Source organism: Hemitrygon akajei, chromosome 20 (genome assembly GCF_048418815.1).
Source record: "Hemitrygon akajei chromosome 20, sHemAka1.3, whole genome shotgun sequence".
Taxonomy (NCBI): Eukaryota; Metazoa; Chordata; class Chondrichthyes; order Myliobatiformes; family Dasyatidae; genus Hemitrygon; species Hemitrygon akajei.
In genome coordinates, this window is record NC_133143.1 from 11,567,297 (window position 1) to 11,591,792 (window position 24,496).

At 44.4% G+C, this 24,496-nt stretch overlaps 1 protein-coding gene and 1 long non-coding RNA gene across 3 annotated transcripts in view; one reads left to right on the forward strand and one right to left on the reverse strand.

Moving 5' to 3' along the window:
* Window positions 1-1,026: 1,026 nt before the first annotated feature.
* Window positions 1,027-10,085, reverse strand: LOC140742216 (uncharacterized). The gene is made up of 3 exons (XR_012102255.1): window positions 9,993-10,085; window positions 1,458-1,556; window positions 1,027-1,168 (listed from the first exon to the last, which is right to left on the reverse strand). It is a non-coding gene; the product is annotated as an uncharacterized lncRNA (long non-coding RNA).
* The window catches only part of pxdc1b (PX domain containing 1b), a 52,390-nt gene continuing 36,457 nt past the window's right edge, over window positions 8,564-24,496 (forward strand). Inside the window, exons 1-3 of one of the 2 annotated variants that reach the window (XM_073073044.1) lie at window positions 8,564-9,492; window positions 20,748-20,839; window positions 21,640-21,757. In XM_073073044.1, the coding sequence (XP_072929145.1) occupies window positions 9,246-9,492; window positions 20,748-20,839; window positions 21,640-21,757 (457 nt within the window). In that variant the 5' untranslated portion in view covers window positions 8,564-9,245. The remainder of the gene's footprint in view (window positions 9,493-20,747; window positions 20,840-21,639; window positions 21,758-24,496) is intronic. The other variant, XM_073073043.1, reaches the window with a different exon arrangement.

Here is a 24,496-nt window from a genome sequence, read left to right on the forward strand (position 1 = left end):
ATGATCCAAAAATCTAAAACCCTGCCCCTTGCACCAACTCCTCAGCCACGCATTCAACTGCCATCTCCTCCAATTCTTACCATCACTATCACGTAGTACTGGCAGCAATCCTGAGAACGCCACCCTTGAGGTCCTGTTCTTCAGCCTTCTGCCTAGTTCCCGAAACTCACACTTCAGGACCTCATCCCTCTTCCTGCCTATGTTGTTGGTCCCAACATGTATCACGACTTCTGGTTGCTTTCCCTCTCGTACCAGGATGTCGTGCACCCGGTCAGAGACATCCCGGACCCTGGCACCCGGGAGGCAACAAACCATGTGGGTTTCCTTCTCACGTCCACAAAATCTCCTGTCTGCTCCCCTGACTATAGAATTCCCAATGATGACAGCTCTCCTCTTCTCCGTCCCATCCTTCTGCACCACAGGGTCAGACTCAGTGCCAGAGGCCCTGCCACCGTGGCTCACACCTGGTCAGTCGTCCTCACCAACAGCATCCAGGACGGTAAACTTATTTTTCAGGGGAATGGCTACAGGGTGCTCTGCACTACCTGCCTACTCACCTTCGCTTCCCCCCCTCTGACTGTCACCCAATGATAATAAATAAAATAAATACAACCTGAGCTTTAAATGTTTGATATTCACAACTTGTCTTTGGAGAGTGACCAGATGCCTTGCAGAACATGAAGATTTTATGAATACCACCCTCCCAAGCCTGTTCGTGACAGCAGACTCTTCCACTAATACTTCAAACCCTGTATTTGTACCATTTCAATTATTTTAAAAGATGACCTGCAAAGATTTTTCTCTGAATCAAAAGCTTTTTCATTAATGTTCAATTTTACAGAACATTTATATATGTTTGGAGCAGTAGGGTATGGAGTTGGACAAGAGTTTGATTTAACCAATCTGTAATACAATACTGTGTTATACATGAATGTGAGTCCATTCTGTTTTATTCTGTCTGTGAGTTTTGCCCAGGTAACCACAAGCTTCACTGAACATTTTTGTCACTGCACTAAACCCTTCAGGAAAATTTGAACAGATTTCTGTTTTTATTTCAGATTTACAGTATGTGCTGTTTTTTTATAATTCTTCCAGGACATATCTTCATTGGACTGTCATTTCAGATGGCATAATCTTCATGATTACAAATGCACCTTCATCGGCAAACCTGTGGTATTCAATAGGGCAAAGTATGAGCTTTGAAACAGATAAATCAGAGTCATTATTAATGGTGAAGACGGGCAGGTGTGTGTGAGAGAGTGCGATGAGTCATTGATCTGTCAGATAATGGCAAGATATACCAGTCACAAATCAACACACTTTACCCCTGTAGCTGGGAAGAGAAGGACTTGCCACGGGAACACAGTGATAGTGAGACTGGGGCCATCTTCAAAAAGGGAAGCAAGTGCAATTGTGTTAACTATAGATTTTCTATTGTCTGTCACAGGGTAAGTCACCTTCAGAATCCTTTTCAAATATCTTCTTCCAGTGGCCAAGGACTGCTCCTCAAATCCCATCCATTTTGAAGTACAGAGGACAGCATCTCTACCATGCAACTATATGAAAAACACAGGATCAGCGTTAGTCACCGAACATGGCCTTAAGTGACCGCTACAGCCTTTAACTCCATCAGTCAAGAAGAACTGTGAGCATCTTCCTCAAGTTCACTTGAAGTTTGTCTCCACACACGTCTGCAAGCTGTGATCTTAATCAATAGGTCCAGTCTATACAGACACTGCGATTAACAAGTTTGTTTTGCTGCCACAATGTTTTTTTCAATACTTCTCACCTCACCTCCAACCGGTTTCCCTCAGGAGTGGAAAAAATCTATAGAAGTGAGAAAATTTCAACCAACATTGTCTCTGCTCCAGAACCAGGACTCAGTCATTGAGCTGCTGTACACAGATGATACTTGCACGTGTGCTCGTTAGATCATAAGACAAAGGAGCAGAATTAGGCTACTGGGCCTATCGAATTTGATTCAATGCCCTGACAAACCAAGAACCTATTAACCTTGGCTTTAAGTATACTCAATGACTTGGCCTCCACAGCTGTCTATGGCAATGAATTTCACAGATTCACCACCCTCTGGCTAAAGAAATTTCTCCTCATCTCCATTCTAAATGGATGTTCCTCTATTCTGAGGCTCTGCCCTCTGGTCCCAGACTCACACATCTTCTCCACATCCACTCTGTCTAGACCCTTCAATATTAACCATATAACCATATAACAATCACAGCACGGAAACAGGCCATTCCGGCCCTCCTAGTCCGTGCCGAACTCTTAATCTCACCTAGTCCCACCTACCCGCACTCAGCCCATAACCCTCCACTCCTTTCCTATCCATATACCTATCCAATTTTACCTTAAATGACCCTCTCTTGGCTGGAAACATCAACTGTACTTCTTCCTATAGATGCTGCCTGGCCTGCTGCATTCCACCAGCATTTTGTGTGCATTGCAAGGACTCCCAAGTCCCTTTGTATCTCTGATTTTTTAATTGCTCTCTATTTAGAAAATAGTCTACGCCTTTATTTCTTCAACCAAAGTGCATGATCATACACTTCCCTACACTACATTCCATCTGCTGCTTCTTTACTCATTCTTCCAAGCTGTCCAAGTCCTTCCGCAGACTCCCTGCTTTCTCAATACTACCCGCCCCTCCACCTATCTTTGTATCGTCTGCCGACTTGGTTACAAAGCCATCAATTCTGTCATCCAAATCATTAACATGTAATGTGAAAAGAAGCTATCCCAGTACTGAGCCCTGCAAAACACCACAAGGTAGCCAACCATTATCGGCCCCTTTTTTCCATCTCTTTGACTTCTGCCAATCAGCCAATGCTTTATCCATGCTAGTATCATTCCTGTAATGCCATGAGCTCTTATCTTGATAAGCATTTTATCAGAGACCTTCTGTAAAGCCACGTAACCAACATCCAGTGACTCTTCTTCTTTGTCTATTCTGCCTGTTATTTCTCAAAGGATTCCAACAGATTTGTCAGGCAAGATGTTCTCTTAAGAAAACCATGCTGACTTTGGCCTACTCTATCATGTGCCTCCAAGTACCCTGGAGAGGACACAGTCCATCAGAGGCGCAAAGCCATTATCCCCTGGGATCGATGGCTGCCTACGACTACTACAGGAGGCACTGTTTCAAGAAAGTAACCACTAAACAGGAGGCACACAAGCCTGAAATCCCACACCACCTGGTTCAAAAGCAGCTACTTCCTTTGTTTCATGAACCAACGGACACAACTCTAATCACTGCAGTTCAGCAACAGTATGATCACTTTACAATAAAATTAGCTTTTTTATTTTAAATGCATTCTTTCTTGTAAAAATTGTCAATAATTTATATTTTTCTTGTGTATGCTGTTTATATGATGCTATGTTTTTCATTGTGCATACACATACAGTGCTGGTGATAATAAACTCTCCTTTGACTTTGTTCAAACAGACATTACAATTTTGCTTCCAAAGCACACAGTGGACACAGTTTGAACCAGTACAACTCCAATATGTTCACTTCAAAACAATGTTTGGATTTATCTTTTCAAAACATTTTAGGAGATTCCCTGCCTGAAGAATTCCTGGCCACTGATGCTTTTTGAGGAATATATTCAAACTTATGCCACCTTAAGGGCTGGACATTTTTCTGATTTTATCTAGCAAGGACCTCTCATTCTCTCTGGGGACTACTTCTGAGCTTGGTCAAGTCTGAGGTGTCTGTCAGGAAAGGAGCACATTGGCCAAATTAGAACAAGGATGACCTGTTAAATCTACATAAGTGAAACTACTGCCTCAGTGTGGGGAAGAAGATTCTGAATTCTGATAATGCACATGAAGCAGACAAATGGATGGAAACCACACTGAAGGAATTAGCTTAAAGACTGTCCCAGAAAACAGAATGGTGAAGAAATTCAGATTTATGGCTTCAATACAAATCTGCACAACAATCTCCTAGCCATTTAACAGTTGATTTATTCTTACAGGGAGTCTGGTCACTGCGCAATAAAAAAACATTTCGGAAGAATTACAGCACATAGCATTCAGTGGCACAACATGTGAGAAAGTGGTATGACACAGTGGTGGGGATTTTTTGATGATTGATGCTGATTTTTTGAGACAGTAACGTATGTAGTGGTTGGGAGAGATGTTCCTGTGATGTATTGAGCTGAGTCTGTATTTCTCTGCAGCTTCTTACATCCTACATTATCAAACTGTCATAACAGACCATGGATTCTTTCAACAGTACATCTGTGGAAGCTTGTTACAGTGTTCATGTGACAAACTAGACTTCTTTAAGCTTCTAAGGAAGTAGAGATACTAGTATTACTCAGAAAATGCTGGAGGAACTCAACAGGCCAGGCAGCATCTATGGAAAAAGCTGTGGAAAAGTCTTTTCTCATAGATGCTGACAAACTTATACAGTTCCTCCAGCATTTTGTGTGTATTGCTTGGATTTCCAGCATCTGCAGAGTTTCTCTTGTTTGTGAGAGATACTAGCATGCTTTCGTTGTGATTGTGTCACACTCTCTGTGTGGTGAACTACATTTACCTGTCTGGACACGCCCCCCCCCCCCCCCCCTCTGCTGACTGCTCCTGTGGCTCCTCCCACAGACCCCTGTGTAAAGGCGGTTGGAGGCACTGCTCCCCCCTCAGTCTCCAGGATGTTGTGTGGTGGTATCTTGCTACTAATCATGGAGTCTTGCATCTAATAAAAGCCTATCGTTTGCCTCCCGTCTCCAAGGGTTATTGATGGTGCATCAATTTTATTAGCTGCAATTTTAAAACATGGAGAGCATTTTATGACCACATAAATTGGACATTGATCCTCAAGCTCCCAAAGACACTCTCTGATTCCAGCATGTCTCATTGCACTGTGATCAGGAAGTGACATAACCTCATTCCTCAGTGATTACCTCACTGCTGGTGGCAGTTCTGTCACTGGACAGTGCTACAGGTGGGAATCTCTGCTCTCAGGGGTGAGACAACATCGCTATACACAGATGGAGCTGAGGGAGTCAGAAATCATGGAGGAAATATGCCTCAGTGTCTGGAAGAGAGTGTGTGGGTGATTAGAGGGGGAGGGATTAATTATGGCCCAAACATTTTTCTCAGTTTTGAGTAAAATCTTCGCTCTGCTTTTCTTGGTCTGAAGTTCCCATCGATTCTTCACATTAGACAGGAGAATCTGGAGTGATGGGGAAAAGGTCACAAAGGGTTGCCAATGGAAATGTTGAAAGGAAACAGCTGATATTCTGGGAAAACATACAACCCCATCAGCTAAAGTTAAACTCAGGTTTCATCGAGTGCTGTTACCTTGGCTGATATTGGTAACTGTTTTATTATTGTCACATGTATCAAAGTACACTGGAAAACTTTGTTTTGCACAGAGAAGGCTTATGGAATGCTTGCTTTTATTAGTCAAGGCATTGAGTTCAAAAGTCAGGAGGTTATGTTGCAACTTTATAAAGCTCTGGTTAGGCCTCATCTGGAGTATTGCATATACAGTTCCGGTCGCCTCACTATCTGAAGGACATTTAGGTTTTGGAGAGGGCACAGAAGAGGTTTACCAGGTGCTGCCTGATTTAGAGGGCATGTGCTATCATGAGAGGTGGGATAAACTTAGGCTGCTTTCTCTGGAGTGCCAAAGGCTGGGGAGACATCTGATAGAGGTTCCCATGATTATGAGAGGCACAGATAGGGTAGACAGGGAGTATCTGTTTCTGAGGGTAGAAGTGTCTAATACTGGAGGGCAAGCATTGAAGGTGAGAGGGAATAGGTTCAAAGGGGGTTCGAGGGGTAAGTTTTTTACTCAGAGAGTGGTGAATGTCTGGAATACACTGCCCGGTATGGTGGTAGAGACAAATACATTAGAGGCTTTTAAGAGACGTTTAGATAGGAACATGGATGTGAGGAAGGTGGAGGGATATGGACATGGTGTAGGGAGGGGGGATTAGTTTTTGGGTGTTTCTAATTGCTTTAGTTAATTTGGCACAGCAATGTGGGGCATAGGGTCTACTCTTCTGCTGTACTGTTGATGTAGTGCATGAGAAAAGAAAATCAGAATAGGAATGAAGTGTTACAGTTCAAAAGAAAGCGGCGGGAAGGTGCAGGGCATGACCAGGTTCAGTAGGCTGAGAGGTTAAGAGTACATGTTACTGTACAAGATGTGTTTGAACTGTGTTTCATGCGTTACACTGATTAGATTGCATGCATTGCACTGGGTCTGACGTGGGTAATGGTTGGACTCTGTGGGCCTTAGAAAAGGTAGTGAAGAGGGAAAAAAAAAGACTGAGCAAAACAAAACGTAAGTGCAGAACAAAATACAATCAGCGACAAGTCCAAACAGATGCTGGAAATCCATAGCAACACACACAAAATGCTGGAGGAACTTGGCAGGCCAGGCAGCATCCATGAAAATGAATAAAGTCGACATTTCAGGCTGAGACCCTTCATCAGGACTGAGAAGGAAGGGGGAAGATGCCAGAATAAAAAGGTGGGCAAGGTGGAGGGAAGGTCGAGAGCTGCAGAAGAAAGAATCTGATAGGAGAGGAGAGTGGACCACAGGAGAAAGGGAAGGAGGAGGGGGCCCAGGGAGAAGTAATAGGCAAGTGAGAAGAAGTGAAAGGTCACAGTGGGGAATCAGGGAAGGTGGTGGGGGGGGGAGGATAGAGTTTGTTTACTGGATGGAGAGATTGATATTCATGCCATCAGGTTAGAGGATAGTTCCACGGTAGTGCAAGAGGTGATCCATACTGTTCTGCTGCTAAGTAGAACTGAGATTGTGCAGGTGGATTCAAGAACCTAATAGTCGTAGGAATGTGGCTGTTCCTGAACCTGGTGTTGTGGGACGTCAGGTTTCTGGAGCTTCTGCCTGATGGAAGCAACGAGAAGATGGAATGGAGTGGACAGTGGAGACCCTCGATGATAGGTACAGCCTGCCTGAGGCAGTGCCTCCTGTAGATGTTGTCACTAACGGGGTGAGATGGCCTGTGATGGACTGGGCTGCGTCCACAATTCTGCAGCCTCGTGTTGCTGTAAATTGGAGGTGTCATACTAGGTATGATACAACCAGTAACGATATGACCGTGATGGCAGCAACACTCTGGCAGGCAGTCAGCTGAAGTTGACCTTCATGGGCCGGTAAGCCTGAACAGCCCACACTTAGAAATAATTATGTGATGCACCTAACAAGTTTCAGTGAATCCTGCAAGTTAGAAGAAACCCCTTACTGTAATATTGCATCAAAACCACAATCTGCGTCACCTCTCGGTATTGTTTGAAGGCACAAACTGGAGATCTAGGATTACTCCTGGTTCTGATAGGATCTGCTGTATCAGAGGATGAAGGGTGTTTTAAAACATGTCTATCTTGAGGTCCTGTTTGATGTTTTCAACTGAAGCTGTTAACTTAAACAAATTTGATCTTCCTGGCTGGGAGCAGTTTAAAATGCAGTTTTTATTTTAGGCTGGAAGTAACAAGGTCACTTCCCTGGGAAACTGTGGAAATGTCCTGCCATTGGATTATCTTCACGCATCCCCCTGAACCTGGTCAAGGGGAGTGAAACAACGAATAAAATAAATACCACAGCCCATTCAAACCCCAGTACCAGCATCTTAAATCATTATTACTGGACACTAACATCCTGATTTATTCCCATCCACATCCCCACCCATCCACCACATCCCCACCCATCCACATCCCCACCCATCCATCTCTCTATTCTTCTCATCTCTTTGTTAGAATCTAAATATTACCACTGTGAATGTGAATTCTTGCAGTCTGGAATCCAACTTTTTTCAAAACATCAGTTTAAAACGGGTGTTTGATCAATATAATAAGAATATGTGCAGATAACAGGAAGGACGTGAAGGCTTTAGAAAGGGAACAGAAGTTTACCAGGATTTTCCCTGGTCTAGAGGGCATATAAGAAAAGGTTGTACAAACTTGGACTGTTTTCTCTTAAATCTGAGAGTCCAAGAAGAGACCTGATAGAAGCTTACAGAGTTATGAGAGGTGAAGGTAGGGCAGGTAGAGTCTTTTCCCAGGGTAGAATTGTCAAATACTAGAAGACATATTTGTAGGTAAAAGACTTAAGATGTAAAGGAGAATTACAACATATTTTTAATATAGAGGCCGGCACATGCCTTGAACTCACTGGAAGGGTAAGTGGTGGGAGTAGATGCCATAGCAAAGTTTAGGAGCCTTTAGACACATGAACAGACAGGGGATGAAGGGATTTAGTTTCATTTGGCCAGCACAGACATTGTGGGCCGAATGGTTCATTCTATAACAAACTGAAACTTCAACAGTTTGAATTCAGAATTCATCTAATCCTGGATTTCTGGACCATCTACTTGTAACCATTCCCAGTGTATAAATTGTGAGTGAAGTTTAAAATCTTATCTTTCTCTCGGGACTATTGTTTGAATTCAATGCGTACCCCATGAGGAACAACACAAACAAGAGGCAAATCATTCCCACATCTCGCAGGATTCCTGGCAAAATGAGTGGGGGCGGGGGGATCACAAGGGAAGGTGGAGCCACGGCAGACAGACAACTTACTGGGAGATTTTCTGGGACCGAGCGCTCATCAGTGAATTGGATCTGAGGTGACATCACAGTGAGTGGGAGAGACATTCCTAGGAATGATGTCAAGGATCCTGCGGAAGAGACCTCACGTCCCTGGAAGTACGTGTTAGAGGAAAAGTTGAAGCAGCTGAGACGGGACGTGGCTGGACGTTAGTAACCCCGACGGCAGCAGACTCTGTACTGGAGTAGGGGGAGGGAGACAAGGGAGAGACAGTGTATGCGGTGGAGGGGTTAGCTAGACCGTCTGAGACAGAGGGAGAAAGGAGAGAGGAAAGTATACAGATCTATATGTTATAGAGAAAGGAAAGGGAGAGGGGTAAAGAGGAGGAAAGACGGGGAAAGAAAATCAAACGAATGTGAGAGAGGGAAGGGGATAGGGAGATACAGGGCGAGAGAGGGGGAGAGGAAGGTAAGGGGAGGAAGAGAGGGGGAAGAGAAAGAAAGTGGGAGCGTGAGGGAGAAAAGGGGAAATTGTGCGATAGAGGAGTGTGACGGAGCGAAAGGCAGAGAAAGCGGGGTGAGAGAAGCAGAAGGAGAGGAAGGGAGAAAGAGAGGGAGTGGGAGGGCAGTGCACTGCCGGTTGTTGGGACGGTCGGTGCCCCGGGAGCGGGCTGGACCCCGCGCCCATGTCGAGTCGTTAGAGCATGGCCTCGGCGGTGTTTGAGGGGACCTCGCTGGTGAACATGTTCGTGAGGGATTGCTGGGTGAACGGCGTGCGGAAGATCATCGTCAACCGGCGGGAGGAAGAGTTTTTCGAGATCAGGACTGAGTGGTCGGACAGGAACGTGCTGTACTTGCACCGCAGTTACCCCCAACTGGTTCGCGTCTTCCGCAGGCTGACGAACGCCTTCCCCGAGGATCAGGGCGCCCTGTCCCGCTCTCTGCTCCAAGGTTTGGCTCTTTTGCAACTTGGCAAACTTGGCGCGTTAAAAGCTAACTGTGGGTGGTTAAAGTGAAAAACACTGGAAACGCCTTCAACTTGGATAAATACCAGTCATTTCACCGCATTTACCCACCCTCCGTTTCCGGAGACCGGGTTCTGTCCACCCGGGGTGGGGGTGGGCACTGCAGTTGTCCCTGGGCGTGGGAAGGAGGGGTTGAGAAGATTAAAAATTCCCTCTTGACCGGCGAAGGTGAAGGAAGAGTCCCCATCCTCTCGCTTTATCCCCTTTCCCCTCCCCTAATCCTTCTCCACCCCCTGTCCCCTTCCACCCTTTTCTACGCTCTCTTTCCGACCCCACCCCCTCATCCCTCTCACTGTCCCCCCACTCTCCGCCGCTGCAACGTTGTGAAGCGGACCCCTTGTCCGGTGTCCTCCCTCTGTACATTCCAGCTGGTGGGGTGGGGTGCACATCTGCCCCCGGCCGTGCGCTCAGGCCGAGCGATCTTACCTTTCCCTCCCGCTACTGATCGGGGGTCGGGCCGGCTGGATATACCCAGAGGCCGCACTGAAATCTGTCTAGGATCTCCAGACTATAGTTAACGCAGCCGCAACTATATATATATATATAGAGAGAGAGAGAGAGATACTATATATATAGTATCCCTCCCTATCAGATTTGTGTGTGGCTTGCTCTCCCCAGCTCTGTTTCTGTTTGCCTCTTTGACTCCCTTTCTCAATCTCTCTCATCTTTGTGCTTCCCTTCTGCTCCTTTCCCTGATCCTGCTTCTCGCTGTTGCTGCCTTTTTCTCACGTTTCTTTGCCCCACTGTCCTTGTCTTTTCTAGTTTCTCTACCATCCTGTCTCTCTCATTCTCCCTGTGTCTCTGTTCTGTTACTGCCTCAATGCTCCAGTCTTTACATCTCCCTTTCTCTGTATTTATTTCCATTCTTATTTCAGATTTTCTCTTTGTCTGGTCCTTTGCCTATTTTTTTTCTTTTTCTCCATCCATCTCTTTCTGTCTCCTTTCTCTCTCTGGTCTCTCATTTACTCTGCCTATGCCCACTTTCTACCTCCCTCTATCTACATCATACCTTCTTTACCATCTTTCACTTGTTCTCTCCCCTTTTTGTTTCTCTCTTCTTCCCTCCCTTTTGATCTTCCTCTCCCATTTTCCCTACTGCCCCTCAATCCCCCCCTCTCCCTCTCCCCCTCTCTCTGTCTCTCTGCTGCATTTGGAGGATGACTTTCACAACTCAGATTTTCCCTTCCACTTCTTTCTCACTCATTGCCTTTTTAACTTGGGTTAAATACATTGGATTTTTTCATCTTTACAAGCACTGTAGTGTGCTGTGGCATAACACCAGGCAGTGTTTTAGAAACTTTGTGAGTGCTGGGCAGAAGCTGCTCCAGAGTAGTTAAACTGCGTTTCTGTACCTCTATTTACTGCCTCAAAATACCTCAAAGTTCTTTACAACTCATCTCAGAGAGGGGTGGCATGGTAACATAGTGGTTAGAACAACACTTTACAGTACCAACGACCGGGGTTCAATTCATGCCACTGCAGTAGGGAGTTTGTACATTCTCCCTGTCACCACCAGTTAGTAGGTTAATTGTTCATTGCAAATTGTCTTGTCCCATGATTAGGCTAGGGTTAAGTCACTGGGCAGCACAGCTCAATGGGCCAGGATGTATCCCAATAAATAAAAACTGTAGATTTGCCAAAGTAAATACTGGAATGGCATTTGATGTGAGAGCAGGCATCGGAGTCATGGGCCAGTTGGCTTTCTGTTGTAAGGAAATATGATTTTAAGATATTTTTGAAGAGTAGCTTGAAGAATAGTTGTGTAATCAGCAGATTTATAATGGTATTGGAGCTGTGCCTAACCACACCATCATGAGAGTAGAGAAGTGGGCCAAGCAACCATCCTTGAGGTGTGCCAGCAAGGAGGAGATGTCATTTCCAATCCACACAGATTGTGATCTCACACTGAGGAAATCAAGGATCCAGTTGCAGAGGCCCAGGTTTTGGAGCTTGTTGATTAGAACTGAGGGTATGATTGTGTTGAATGCTGAGCTGTAATCAATAATTAGCAGTCTGACATGGGTATTACTATTGTCCAAGTGATCCAAGGCTGAGTAGAGAGCAAGTGAGATTGCATCCTATAGATCTATTGTGCAAATTTGCAGTTGGGTCCAGGTCCTTGTCTAGGCAGGAGTTGATTCTAGCCATGACCCAAACTCGCAAATCCCTTCATCACCATCGATGTAGGTGCCACTGTTCAATAATCGTTGAGGCAGCTCACCTTGCTCTTGGGCACTGGTATTCTTGTCACCTGCTAGAGCTGATGCTCTTGATTCCATCTCTAACTTCAAATTGGAATTGTTTTTTTCTTGTTCTTAAAATAACCGTGCATAGATCGTAACTGGGCTTTTTGTATAGGTCTGGATCATTGCTCCTGAATGCCACAGTTCTAACCCTGAGTATGCTACGAATTTCCTGGTTCATCCACACCTTTGATTTGGGTATGCCCGGTATGTTCTCGAAGGCCCAAACACAGGTATTGGTTAAGTTGGTGACAACTGTGGTGCATTCATTCAAATTCAAAGATGAATCCCTGAATATTTTCCAGTCCACCAACTCAAAGCAATTCTGTAAGCTCTCCTCTGCCTCCCTTGACCACTGCCATTTTTACAATTCTAACCTTAAGTTCAAGTTTAGAATTATCACAGGCAGGTATGCATAGGGTATAAATGTCAAGAAAATAATAATAATAAATACTTTTGAGTGGGAAATTCTTTTGATACAGCAGTAACAATTCAAAACACACTTAGCAGTGTGCAGACTTAACTAATAATAAAATCCAGAATAATAATCTACACAATAATAATTTACTAATGTGCAGTAATAATGTATGAAATAATAAAACTGACTGTTTTATGATTCTTGTGACAGCGGAGTCTGTTGGAAAGGGAGCTCTGCTGCTTATTCAGTAACCCATGGAGAGGATGTGCCTGATTGTCTGTAATGGATAAGTTTGTTTAGTGACCTCCTCTCCACCTCTAACTAAAGAGTCTGGGTTGTAGCCAGGGATGGATCCAGTCTTTTTGATGAGTTTACTTAGTTAACTTTTTGCAGTAACAGCACAGTACATCACAAACATAAACTAACATAACATTACATTTTTAAATTATACATTTACATGTGTGCTAAAATAATCAATAAAATAAACATAATGACACATGCAAGATTCAGAGAGAGGAAAAGAAATATAGGCTGAGGTTTTCAGATTGGTTCAAGAACCAGATGGCAGTGGGGAGGAAGGTGTTGTTGAACGTTGAGTGTTGAACTGGATATCCTGCCTAATGGCAGCATTGAGACAAGGACATGGCCCAGATGGTTCAGGCTCCCTGATAATGGGTGTTACCTCTCTGAGAAAAGTCTGTTCTAGATATCCTCAATATACACAAGTTCTGTAACACAACAGGTGTGCTTGGTGCTTCTGAGTTGGTTTGTGAGGTTCTGTCTGAAAGATGCTGAGGTCATTTTTCAGAAAGGTAGGAGCTCACGCAAAGAACTGAAGTGGGTCTGGCTTCCAGTTGTTCTGAATGACCAGAGTGGGGGCACTTTGGCCCCTGTGGTACCTGGAGTGGACTAAGTGCCTGGGCAGTTGCTTGATATTTCACCAGTTCCTAAAATCAACATATGCTCACGTGATGATGTACCCTTTCACCATCCCTGCAACACCCTACCTCCAACAGCTCTTCCCAGTAAACCAGCCCCTGCGCCCCCAAACCCTCTCCCTGATACTCTTCTCAATGCACACCCTGCAGTTTGACTGTGCTGTCCCCAGTTCTCTAACACAGAACTTTTTGATCAATTTCTACTCCATTAAAGGGAGTTGGGATTTATTTCCAAAGTCCAGTTTATTGTCATATACACAAGTACATAGATGCAATGAAATACTTGCTGGCAGCACTATCACAGGCACACAGCATCATATAAATAGCATTCACAAGACAACCATGCATTAAACACAATTAGAACACAAAAAAGAATTAGTGCAAAGAGATCTGAGCTAATCTACAATGATTAGGGTTGCCCTAAAGGGATGTTGCTGTTCTTGAACCTGGCCATATGGGACTAGATATTACAGACCTCCTGCCCAGCAGGTAGATGGCCTGGCTTGGGAGGAACAACACCTTGTATTCCGTCTGTACCCTCCAACCTGATGGTGTGAATATCAATCTCTCCTGCCAGTAAACAAATTCCTGCCCTGCTTCCTCTATTCTCCACTGTGGCCTTTTACCTCTTCTCACCTGCCTATTACTTCCCCCTGAGTCCCTCCTCCTTCCCTTTCTCCCATGCTCCACTCTCCTCTCCTATCAGATTCTTTCTTCTGCAGCCCTTGACCTTTCCCACCCACCTAGCTCCACCTATCACCTCCCAGCTAGCCTCTGTCCCCTCTCCCCCTCATTTTTATTCTGGCATTTTCCCCCTTTCTTCTCAGTCCTGAAGAAGGGTCTTGGTCCGAAATGCTGACTGTTTATTCATTTCTGGAGATGCTGCCTGGTCTGTTGAGTTCCTCCAGTGTTTTGTGTGTGCTGGTTTAATGATAGATGTTGCCTTCTGGAAGCAGTGGATACTGGGGAGGCTCCTGGCCATCTGATGTGGATTTTAACTAATTTAAATTTGATAATGATGTTGAAACTTCTGAGTCAGATGATAGAAACATTCAGGAGCTTTTGTCTCAGCAAGGGAAACTGATAGGGTGGAAATCCAATCAATTCTGGGAGCTAATTAAGTAATTGGTTCCAGGATTCTCCTGTTTCAGTGAGTAGTTTTTAATTTAGGAAGGTATTGGTTGCTAACCCAATACAAGACAATTCATAAAAGATTGAGGTAAACTTGTGGATAATTAATGACCCACAACTCTTTGAAAAACCTAAAGGGCAAATGTTTCACTGGTTGAACCTGCCCCATAAACTGGTCTAATATGTTTTTATTCTCCTCCCTTCCTGATCACTTAATCACATCGCCTGTGTAAATCTTTGATTCTCTGTCCAAATAAACACACTTCAGCTCTAGAGCCTTGGCTATGGATGCTGAATGCTAGAATTAAACTGATCTTATCTTCATCCCCATTGTTCCACCCTTCCCCACTGTTACTCAGGGCCATTGGTGGAACTTGCACTGATCCTGCACTCAGAGCTCCACTAAGCTGAATTCCTTCAGCTCTGTAACTCTGTCTGCTGAACTGGTTACATTGGTGACATCCCTTGGCTTTGACTGGCTGCGTTACATTACATTGGCTCATATTGAACCACACTATTGTCATCAATCACCGGAGCAGATCCAACCAACAAAGGTCAAACATGGGACTTTTTTACCTCAAATGGCTCAGTCACTTAACAGGATAAACTTTATTAAACTTTGAGGGTGCCTCATTCTGCACTCTAGGGTTGGGTTAAATAGCTAGGATGACCCAATGTTTGGCAGAATAACACACACTCAGAACTTGCTTTAAGTGTCCATATTCAGAAACCTTTCTTCAAGAATAGAGGTGTGAGAAGATCAGAACAAGAGCCACAGGATAATTTGGTGTGAAGGTGAATGTGTATTGTGAAAAGGGATGTGCCTGAAGTTCTGCTGCCCACAGTTCTTACCAGTTGTCAGGAGCATGTTGGTTCTACCTAACGGGACTCTTTCCGCAGGACCTTGCGTATCTGGAGCATCACTCACTCATGTCTGGAAGGGTACCTCTGCCCTAAGCAATACCAGTCCTAATTGTCCCTTGGGCAAGTATAGGAATGGATAGAAAGGTACGATAGGGTCTTTTAAAAAAACTACTGGACAGGTACATGGAACTCATAGAAATAGAGGGCTATGGGTAACCCTAGGTAATTTCTAAAGTAAGGACACGTTCAGCACAGCATCGTGGGCTGAAGGGCCTGTATTGTGCTGTAGGTTTTCTATGTTTCTATATACCTTCACCTTACCAGGCCTGGAGCCATGGGCTGTGGGTATTTACAGCCTTTTTACAGTTCACCCTTCCCTGTACAGCAGCCACCAACCATGCCAAGAACATTCAGTAACAAGTACACCAGCCTGATCCATGTGAGGAAGGGATAGACTTCAAGGTCAGAGGGAAAGGTGCAGGACTGAAACTTCACCTCATTTCACAGGGAGTACTGTTGAAGGGTGGCGAGGCGGTGACCAGTGGGATCTGCAGTGTAACAGGGAAATGGTACAGCAGGGAGAGAAGGCAGGACACAATGCAGGGGCAGGGAGGGAGGCACAGGACAAAGCCCACAGGGAATGAGTGGTGGAGAGGGAGAGGAAAGCGGAGGAAATGGTTGATCAAACCAGATATTGCTGGAAACACTCAGCAGGACAGATGGCATCTGGAGAGAGAAACAGAGTTAATTTTCAATGTGATATTTCATTAGAACTGGGAAGAATTGGAGATACATTAAGAGATGCAACAGGTTTAAAGATACAGAGAAGGGTGGGGGTGTTTGTTAGAGCACAGGATAACAGGGTGAGGACAGGAGAACAGAGCAAAAGTAGCAGAAATTAAAATGTGCTCATCAAGCATTCTGACAGGCTGTATCACTGTTTCGTGGGGGAGGGGTGTAGACAGTGGCTACTGCACAGGAACGAAAGAAGCTACAGAAAGTCGTAAAATTAGTCAGCTCCATCTGGGGTACCAGCCTCCAAAGTACCCAAGACATCTTCAAGGAGCAAAGCCTCAGAAAGGAGATGTCCATTATTAAGCACCCCCATCACCCAGGGCATGCCCTCTTCTCATTGTTACAGTCAGGAAAGAAGTATAAAAGTTGAGGTGAAGGCACACACTCAGCGATTCAGGAACAGCTTCTTCCCCTCTGCCACCTTATTACTAAATGGACATTGAACCCGTGAACACTACCTCATTTTAAAAGTAAATATATTATTTCTGTTTTCATACTATTTTTAATCTATTCAATATACCATAATTATTTTTTTTTCTTTCTGTGTTTATCATTATACTGATGCTGCTAAGTTAACAAATTTCGTAACACATGCTGTTGAAAATAAACCTGATTCTGATGCAAAGCCAGAACAATTTAGATAATCACAGGACAATTCTGGTTTGATCCTGAGATTACTAAATTTGAGATTTCCTTTTTGCCAGGAACCTCCTCAAACAATAAATGGTCTGGAATGTTAATCCAGAGTTACAACAAATTAACTCTGATACACTGTTTAATTTATTCTGGTTATTATCTTCCAAATTTCTATAGATTCTAGTTTGGTACCTGCAGGTTAGAGGTAGCAAATGCCAAGAAAGGAGGAAGAGTGAAAGTGTGGGAAAACAACTGCTGGAAATGCAGTAAGTATTCCGTAGGTCAGGCTGCATCTGTAGGAAGTTAAATAGAGGTAATGTTTCAGGTTGGAGACCTTTAGTCAGTGGAAAAAGTAGAAATGATGCCATAATTTATAGTAAGTGTAGATATCAAGACACTTAAAAGACTGAGCAGCATTAACATGAATTTACGAATGGGAAGACATGGAGTATGTAATATTTTGGAGGCATACCTACTAGAGTAGATGAGAACAGTGGATATATGTTATATTTGAATTTTCAGAAGCCTTGTAAGAAGGAGGTAAGGGTAAATGGAATTGAGCTTAATAATATAGTAACATAGATTGAGAGTTGATTAACAAAAAGAAAAGTCTGGGTTACATTTAATTTATATTTTCTCTTGTGAATGCTGCTGATATAATGCTAGATACATTATGTTGCTGTAAGTAAGATTTTATTGCAACTGTGCACGCATGTAATTGTACATATGACAATAAACTCAACTTTTACTGCATCACCTTGAAGCCACTTGGCATTCCCCTCACAACTCACATTCCCATTTTCACTTTGTGGAGAGATTACATTGGCCAAATCAATGATTTTGATTGTGAATAGCCTGAAATGTTAACCATGCCTATCTCTCCCCAGATTCTGCTTAATCTGGCATTTACTGTCTTAATTCCAAATTTCAAACGACCAGTTTCAGATACGGGCTGAGAAGACTAGAGCTAGCAATCACCAACTAGACTCAAAGTAAAGGGCTGGTTGTTTGGGATTGAAATGAGGAGAAATTTTGTCACTTTGAAACTCTTTACCACAGAGAGCTGTGGAGGCCAGTCACTGATGGCATTCAAATCAGAGATCGATGGACTTCTCAATATCAGAGGAGAATAAATCTATAAATAAATATATTTAGGATGGACTGGAGAACACAGCTGAGGAGGAAGATTAGTCATGATCTTGTTAAATGGTGGAATAGGTCTGATGGGCTAAATGTCCTCTTCCTGCATCTATTTCTGAAGCCTTTGGATACAAGAGACTGAAACATAACGTAAACTGTCCCATGAAATCCTCTCTGTTGACAGCGACACACAGAAAATGGTGGAGGAACTCAGCATGTGTGCAAATGAATAAACAGTTGATGTTCAGGACAAGACTCTTCTGAGTAGGAAGGTGTCAGAATAAAAAGCTGGGGGAGGGAAAGGAGGCTAGCTGGAAGGTGATAGGTGAAGTCTGGTGGGTGGGAAAGGTCAAGGGCTAGAGAGGGAGGAATCTGATAGGAGAGGGCTGTGGATCATAGGGGAAAGGGAAGGAGGAGGGGACCGGGAGGGGGTGGGGAGGCAATGTAATAGGCAGATGAAGAGGTAAAAGGTAAGAGTGGTGATCTTGGCCTGATAGAGGTGTCATTTGTGTGAGCAGTCACACACCTTGGGGTAGAAAGGTGTGTGGGCTCGTGCACACAGTCCAGAGACACTGACAGGACTATGTGGCAAGGCCTGGAGCTTCCGAGCCAGAGTGGGCTCGTGCACGGGGATACAGGCACATGTTGGCACGGGTTGTGGTGGTGCCCGTGGGCTCAGGCACATGGACATGGACAAGGACAAGGACTGTCATTTAGGTAAGAAGGCTTTGGGGTAAGCTGAGGTTTGCAGAAGGTTGGAGAGGTGAGCAAGGGTTAGGAATGCAAACACCAAAACCTCCAGATATAGGTGAACTGGGGCAGGGCATCAAGATGGCATCTGCCCCCATCCCTGGCCCGTAGCTTCCGGTCAGACATAACCCTATCAACGAGTAATTGTAAGCAATGGATAGACTGAAGGGATCGGAGAGATGGTGGTTCTGAATTTGGTGCTGACAGTGGACAGGTGAATCTGAGACTGGAGAGACCCAAGGGTGGTCGAATCAAGGCAAGTTGAGTTGATTGTCACGTGCATGGGTATGATGAGCTACGAGTACAATAAAAAACTTGCAACAGCTTCAGAACCATGGGTATAAACAGGGTGAACATAAATTGGCAAATTGGTTTATTATTGTCACATACAGCAAAAAGCTTGTCATGCAAATTATTCATATAGGTTAGTTCATTACACGGAGCATTCAGGTAGTACAAGCTAAAACAATACCAGATTGCAGAATATGGAGCTACTGTGCAGGGCAGATAGACAAAAAGGTGCAAGGTCATAACCTGGTAGATTGTAAGATCAAGAGTCCATCTTATGGTATTGGGGAGCCATTCGTTAGTCATAACAGCAGGATAGAAGCTGTGTCTGGTGGGAAGGGGAGGGTTTCGATTGTGCTGGCTGCTTTACAGAGGCAGTGAGACGTTTGCTTCTGCGATATGCTGTGTTGTCAGCACGTCTCTGCTCTTCTTGTGGTTGCAGGCAGAGGAACTGGCATGCCAGCCATGATGCATCTGGGCAGAATCTTTTCTGAGGTGTATCAATTTAAAAATTAGTGAGTGTCGACGGGGACGCACCCAATTTCTTTCGCCTCCTGAGGAAGTGGAGGTGCTGAGGAACTTTCTTGGCAGAGACATCGGAGGCTGGATCATGATGGTGGTGTTCACTCCTAGACACTTGTAACTCTGAACTCCCTCGACCGCAGCACTGTTGATGTCAACATGTACCACCCCTCTTCCTGAAGCTCTTTTGTTTGCTGACGTTGAGCGAAAGGTTGTTGTCCTGACACCATGTACTCCAACCCATCACTATTTGCAATATGGCCAACTATGGCGTAATCATTTGCAAACGTGTAAATAGAGCTAGAGAAAAACTGGCCACGCAGCCATGAGTGTACAGGGCTCAGGGTGCAGCCTTTGGGGTGCCTGTGTTGAAGATGATTGTGGCGGTGTTGTCGCTTATCCTTACTGCAAGTTGGTCAGGACGTCAAGGATCCAGGTGCAAAGGTTGTATTGAGTCCAGGTCTCAGAGTTTGGTGATGAGTTTGCTTGGACTTATTGTATTGAAGGTGTAACTGTAGTCAGTAAACAGTAGTGTAACATGGGTGCCTTTACTGTCCAGATGCTCCAGAGATCAGTGTAGGGCCAAGGAGATCATAGCCTTGTTTTGGCAGTAGGCAAATTGCAGGAGTCGCAGCTGTCTGGAAGGCTGCAGTTAAAGTGTGCCCTGACCAATCTCTCAAAGCACCCCATAAAATTATACAAGACAGTAAAGGGGGGGAGGGGACTGTGCCTCGAGGTGATTAATTGTTGACATGGGCTTGATGAGCAGAAGTACCTACTCTATGGTTTGGCCACAACCAGATTGCTAGGAATGGAACCAGTCAAAATTAATAAAGTTCATGAGGTGGAAAGATTCCAGGGACCCTTCCTCATTCTTATTGTAACCTTCAGCTAGAGATTAATAAAGTCATAGCAGTGAGCTCTATCACACAGAAAGAATGCAGGGAACAATAACCTATGTTTATGGAGTGGGAGGTCATTGAAGGGAAGGGCTGATGGAATTTATCGACAACCAGGGCTGCACTGTGGCACCTGTGCTGCCCCCCAACTCCAGAGCCTGGTTCAATCCTGACCCTGGGCAATGTCTGGGTGCAATTTACATCTTCTCCCTGTGGCAATGGGGGTTTCTTCATGGATCCTAAAGACAGCAATTGTCATTTGCTGCTGGTGTGCAATATGGTGGTAACATCTGGAAGGAATTGCTGGGAGTAAGGGAGGAAAATAAAATGAGGTTGGTTTTATAGGCAGTTGATTGGCACGGACACGGTGGGTCAACGGGCCTGTTTCAATATTGGATCACTCTAAGGACTTAAGTCTGAAGGACGTAATTACATCTTGATTCCAAACTTTCTACTTGAGATTGTTGATGACTGGTTGGATGAACCAGAAGCTAAGCTAAGCTAGCATCTACTACCAGGTGGTTTGATAATTTTTATGTTCCCGCTGTCTTTTCTAGGATTAGTTGCCGTAAAAGAAGCTCCTGACATAGAAACAAGGTTGAATGAAATCGAGAAGGTCCTGAAGATTATAATTAACTTGCCCTGCAAAGTAAGTATCACTTTATGTTGACTGTTGATGCTGATTGTGGTGTAAGTGAAAGACTTGAATGTTGATTCACGCTTTCCAAACACTCCCACATTTTCGCATGGCTAAAGTTCTTGAGTTGGATACTGGGATCTTTTCAGGATGGATGGCACCAATTCAAGTCTTATGCATATCTCATGTAATTGCCATATCTCTTCTCCGCATCCGACAGAGCAACAACAAAGCTCCCCATTTCTTCAACTTCCACCCCACCACCTTCCACATGGATCATCCTTTCAATACTCCTCCAGCTGCCAGGAGATTCCCATCACCTGACACGTATTCCCCTCCCCTCCCCCTTGAACAATTCAGAAGGGTTGCTCCGATGTTCACTCTTCCATCTACACCAGTGACACTATATTGAAGTGCACAGTCTCATGCAACTGCAGAAGATGCAACCTGTTCTCTTCCCACCATCCAGGGCCTGCAGCCATGTTTCCAAGTGATTCACTTGGACTTCTTCCAATCTCATATCCTGCAATCAGTGTTCACAATGCGGTCTCCCCTATGCTGGAGGAACTAAATGAAGATTCATATTCCTTTGTAGATACTGAGGTATTGAGGACAAAACCTTTTCTGATTGACCACAGCCCATTCAGAAAGGAAATCCTCCATTGTAACCCTAGCGTTCCACTTATTAGCTGCCCCGGAGAAGACTGAGGAAACCAATTGGTCTATGGTCAATAAACGTCCAGTCACTTTCAGTAACATTCCACTAATAAATGAATGCATACTGTTAGTCATTTCAACAAACTTGTTTTCAGTATTCCAGGTCAGAGGTTGTCCTCACCTTCTTTGAGAGATCATCCATAGACCAAGTATTAAAGAATGATAATGTCCAAAAGGTTCAGATGACCTTCCAAAGTCCAGTGAAAGTATCAGGTGAGTACACAGACTATTCGATCGATACTTGTTTATTCACAGGCATAACACCAGTGGCTGGGAAATCCTCACAAAGCCTGTGGGTGGGGTGGGGGGGGGGGTGGGGGCTGGCAGCTCAGTCTACATTGGACTTCCAGTCAATAATCCACTGTTGATTTTGTGTTCATACAAAAGTTTGGTACACTCCTGGATACAAAGGCAGAGAGTAACATTGAGGTAACAGATCAGTCATGGTATTGTATTGATCTTTGGAGGGGCTGCAGAGGAATTAGATTGATTTTTATTTTCATATATTATTTCCATCTTTTCCTATGGCACAGAGAAGCCTCTTAGCCTGTCAAGTCTGTACCTCAAGAGAGCAATCCAGCCCTGACCTGTACCTTATTCTCTCTTATGTGGTAATGAACGCTCCCTGATATTCCCTCACGGGCTTACACACTGGGGCAATTTATAGTAACCAATTAACCTACATCGGTTTAGGATGTGGGGGAAATCCAAGCATCTGGGAGAAACCCACGTGGTCACAGTCAGCACCTGGGGTCGGGATCGAACCTGGGACTCAGGAGCTGTGAGGTAGTACCACTACCGTGAGTGCCGGTGTGTAGCAAGTGCTGAACAGTGGGTTAGGCCTGTGGCCCAATCACAGGATTACAGCATTGGCCCTTGTGCCTTGCTAAGTTGTTAAGTCTTTGCCCTTCAATTGACATTCTGGCAATAAACTCTTTTTATTGCTGGAATAACTTAAAACACCGCTCCTGCACTCTTTTTATAGTCGTGTTTTTACTTGCTCCGTAAAGTCTGCTCTTCAAATACAGTGTACAATTTCGGTCACCCTGTTTCAGGAAAGACGTCATTAAGCTGGAAACGGTGCAAACAGTATTGATGAGAATATTGCCAGGACTCAAGGGCCTGAGTTACAGGGAGAAGCTGGGCCGGCTAGGGCTTTACCCCTCGGAGTACAGGAGGTTGAGGGTGATCAAAGATCTTGATCTCAAATATTTTATGTTGTTTGCTAAACTATTTCAGTTTAGCAAATTTGAGGTAGTAAATTGGATTAGACATTGGCTCAATGTGAGAAGCCAGAGAGTGGTAGTGGAGGATTGCTTCTCTGAGTGGAGGCCTGTGACTAGTGGTGTGCCACAGGGATCAGTGCTGGGTCCATTGTTATTTGTCATCTATATCAATGATCTGGATGATAATGTGGTAAATTGGATTAGCAAATTTGCTGATGATACAAAGATTAGAGGTGTAGTGGACAGTGAGGAAGGTTTTCAAAGCTTACAGAGGGATTTGGACCAGCTGGAAAAATGGGCTGAAAAATGGCAGATGGAGTTTAATACAGACAGGTGTGAGGTATTGCACTTTGGAAGGACAAACCAAGGTAGAACATACAAGGTAAATGGTAGGGCACTGAGGAGTGCAGTAGAACAGAGGGATCTGGGAATACAGATACATAATTTCCTAAAAGTGGCGTCACAGGTAGACAGGTTCGTAAAGAGAGCTTTTGGTACATTGGCCTTTATAAATCAAAGTATTAAGTATAAGAGTTGGAATGTTATGGTGAGGTTGTATAAGTCATTGGTGAGGCCGAATTTGGAGTATTGTGTGCAGTTTTGGTCACCGAAATACAGGAAGGATATTAATAAGGTTGAAAGAGTGCAGAGAAGGTTTACAAGGATGTTGCCGGGACTTGAGAAACTGAATTACAGAGAAAGGTTGAACCGGTTAGGACTTTATTCCCTGGAGCATAGGAGAATGAGGGGAGATTTGATAGAGGTATATAAAATTATGATGGGTATAGATAGAGTGAATGCAAGCAGGCTTTTTCCACTGAGGCTAGGGGAGAGAAAAACCAGAGGACATGGGTTAAGGGTGAAGGGGGAAAAGTTTAAAGGAAACATTAGGGGAGGCTTCTTCACGCAGAGAGTGGTGGGAGTGTGGAATGAGCTGCCAGATGAAGTGGTAAATGCGGGCTCACTTTTAACATTTAAGAAAAACTTGGACAGGAACATGGATGAGAGGTGTATGTAGGGATATGGTCCAGGTGCAGGTCAGTGGGACTAGACAGAAAAATGGTTCGGCACAGCCAGGAAGGGCCGAAGGGCCTGTTTCTGTGCTGTAATGTTCTATGGTTCTATTTCCTCCTCCCTGTGTTGCCAGTAATTCCTTAGCCTGAACGTCCTTTCCTATTGGTGCGAACTCTCCCGTGTGCTGGTGGTGTCTCTCCCTCATAGAATCCTGATAGGAGTTTATAAAATTATGAGAGGCAGAGATAGAGTAGACAGCCAGTATCCTTTCCCCAGGGGCAAAATATCTAATACTGGAGAGATGAAGGGGAAGATCAAAGGAGATATTTGGAGCAGGTTTTACACACAATGTGTGCTGCCAGGAGACAGAATCGCAGATAGAGGCATTTAAGAGGCTTTTGGATAGGTACCTGAATGGAGGAATATGGACCATATGCTGGGCGAAGGAACAAGTTTAATTAGTTCATCACAACATTAGGTCCATTCCCATGTTCTGTGTTCTACGTTCTAAATGGGCCCTTGCAGCCCACATTATCCAGACCAGGCATGAAGCTGATTTACTTCAGTCCCATTTATCAACATTGAGCCAGATCCCTGAAACCTTCTCCATCCAACCACCTGTCCAAACGCTTCTGAAACATTGTCACCGTATTTGCCTTTACAACCTCCTCTGGCAGGAAATGTTTGCTACCCTCTGTGTGAAAACCTACCC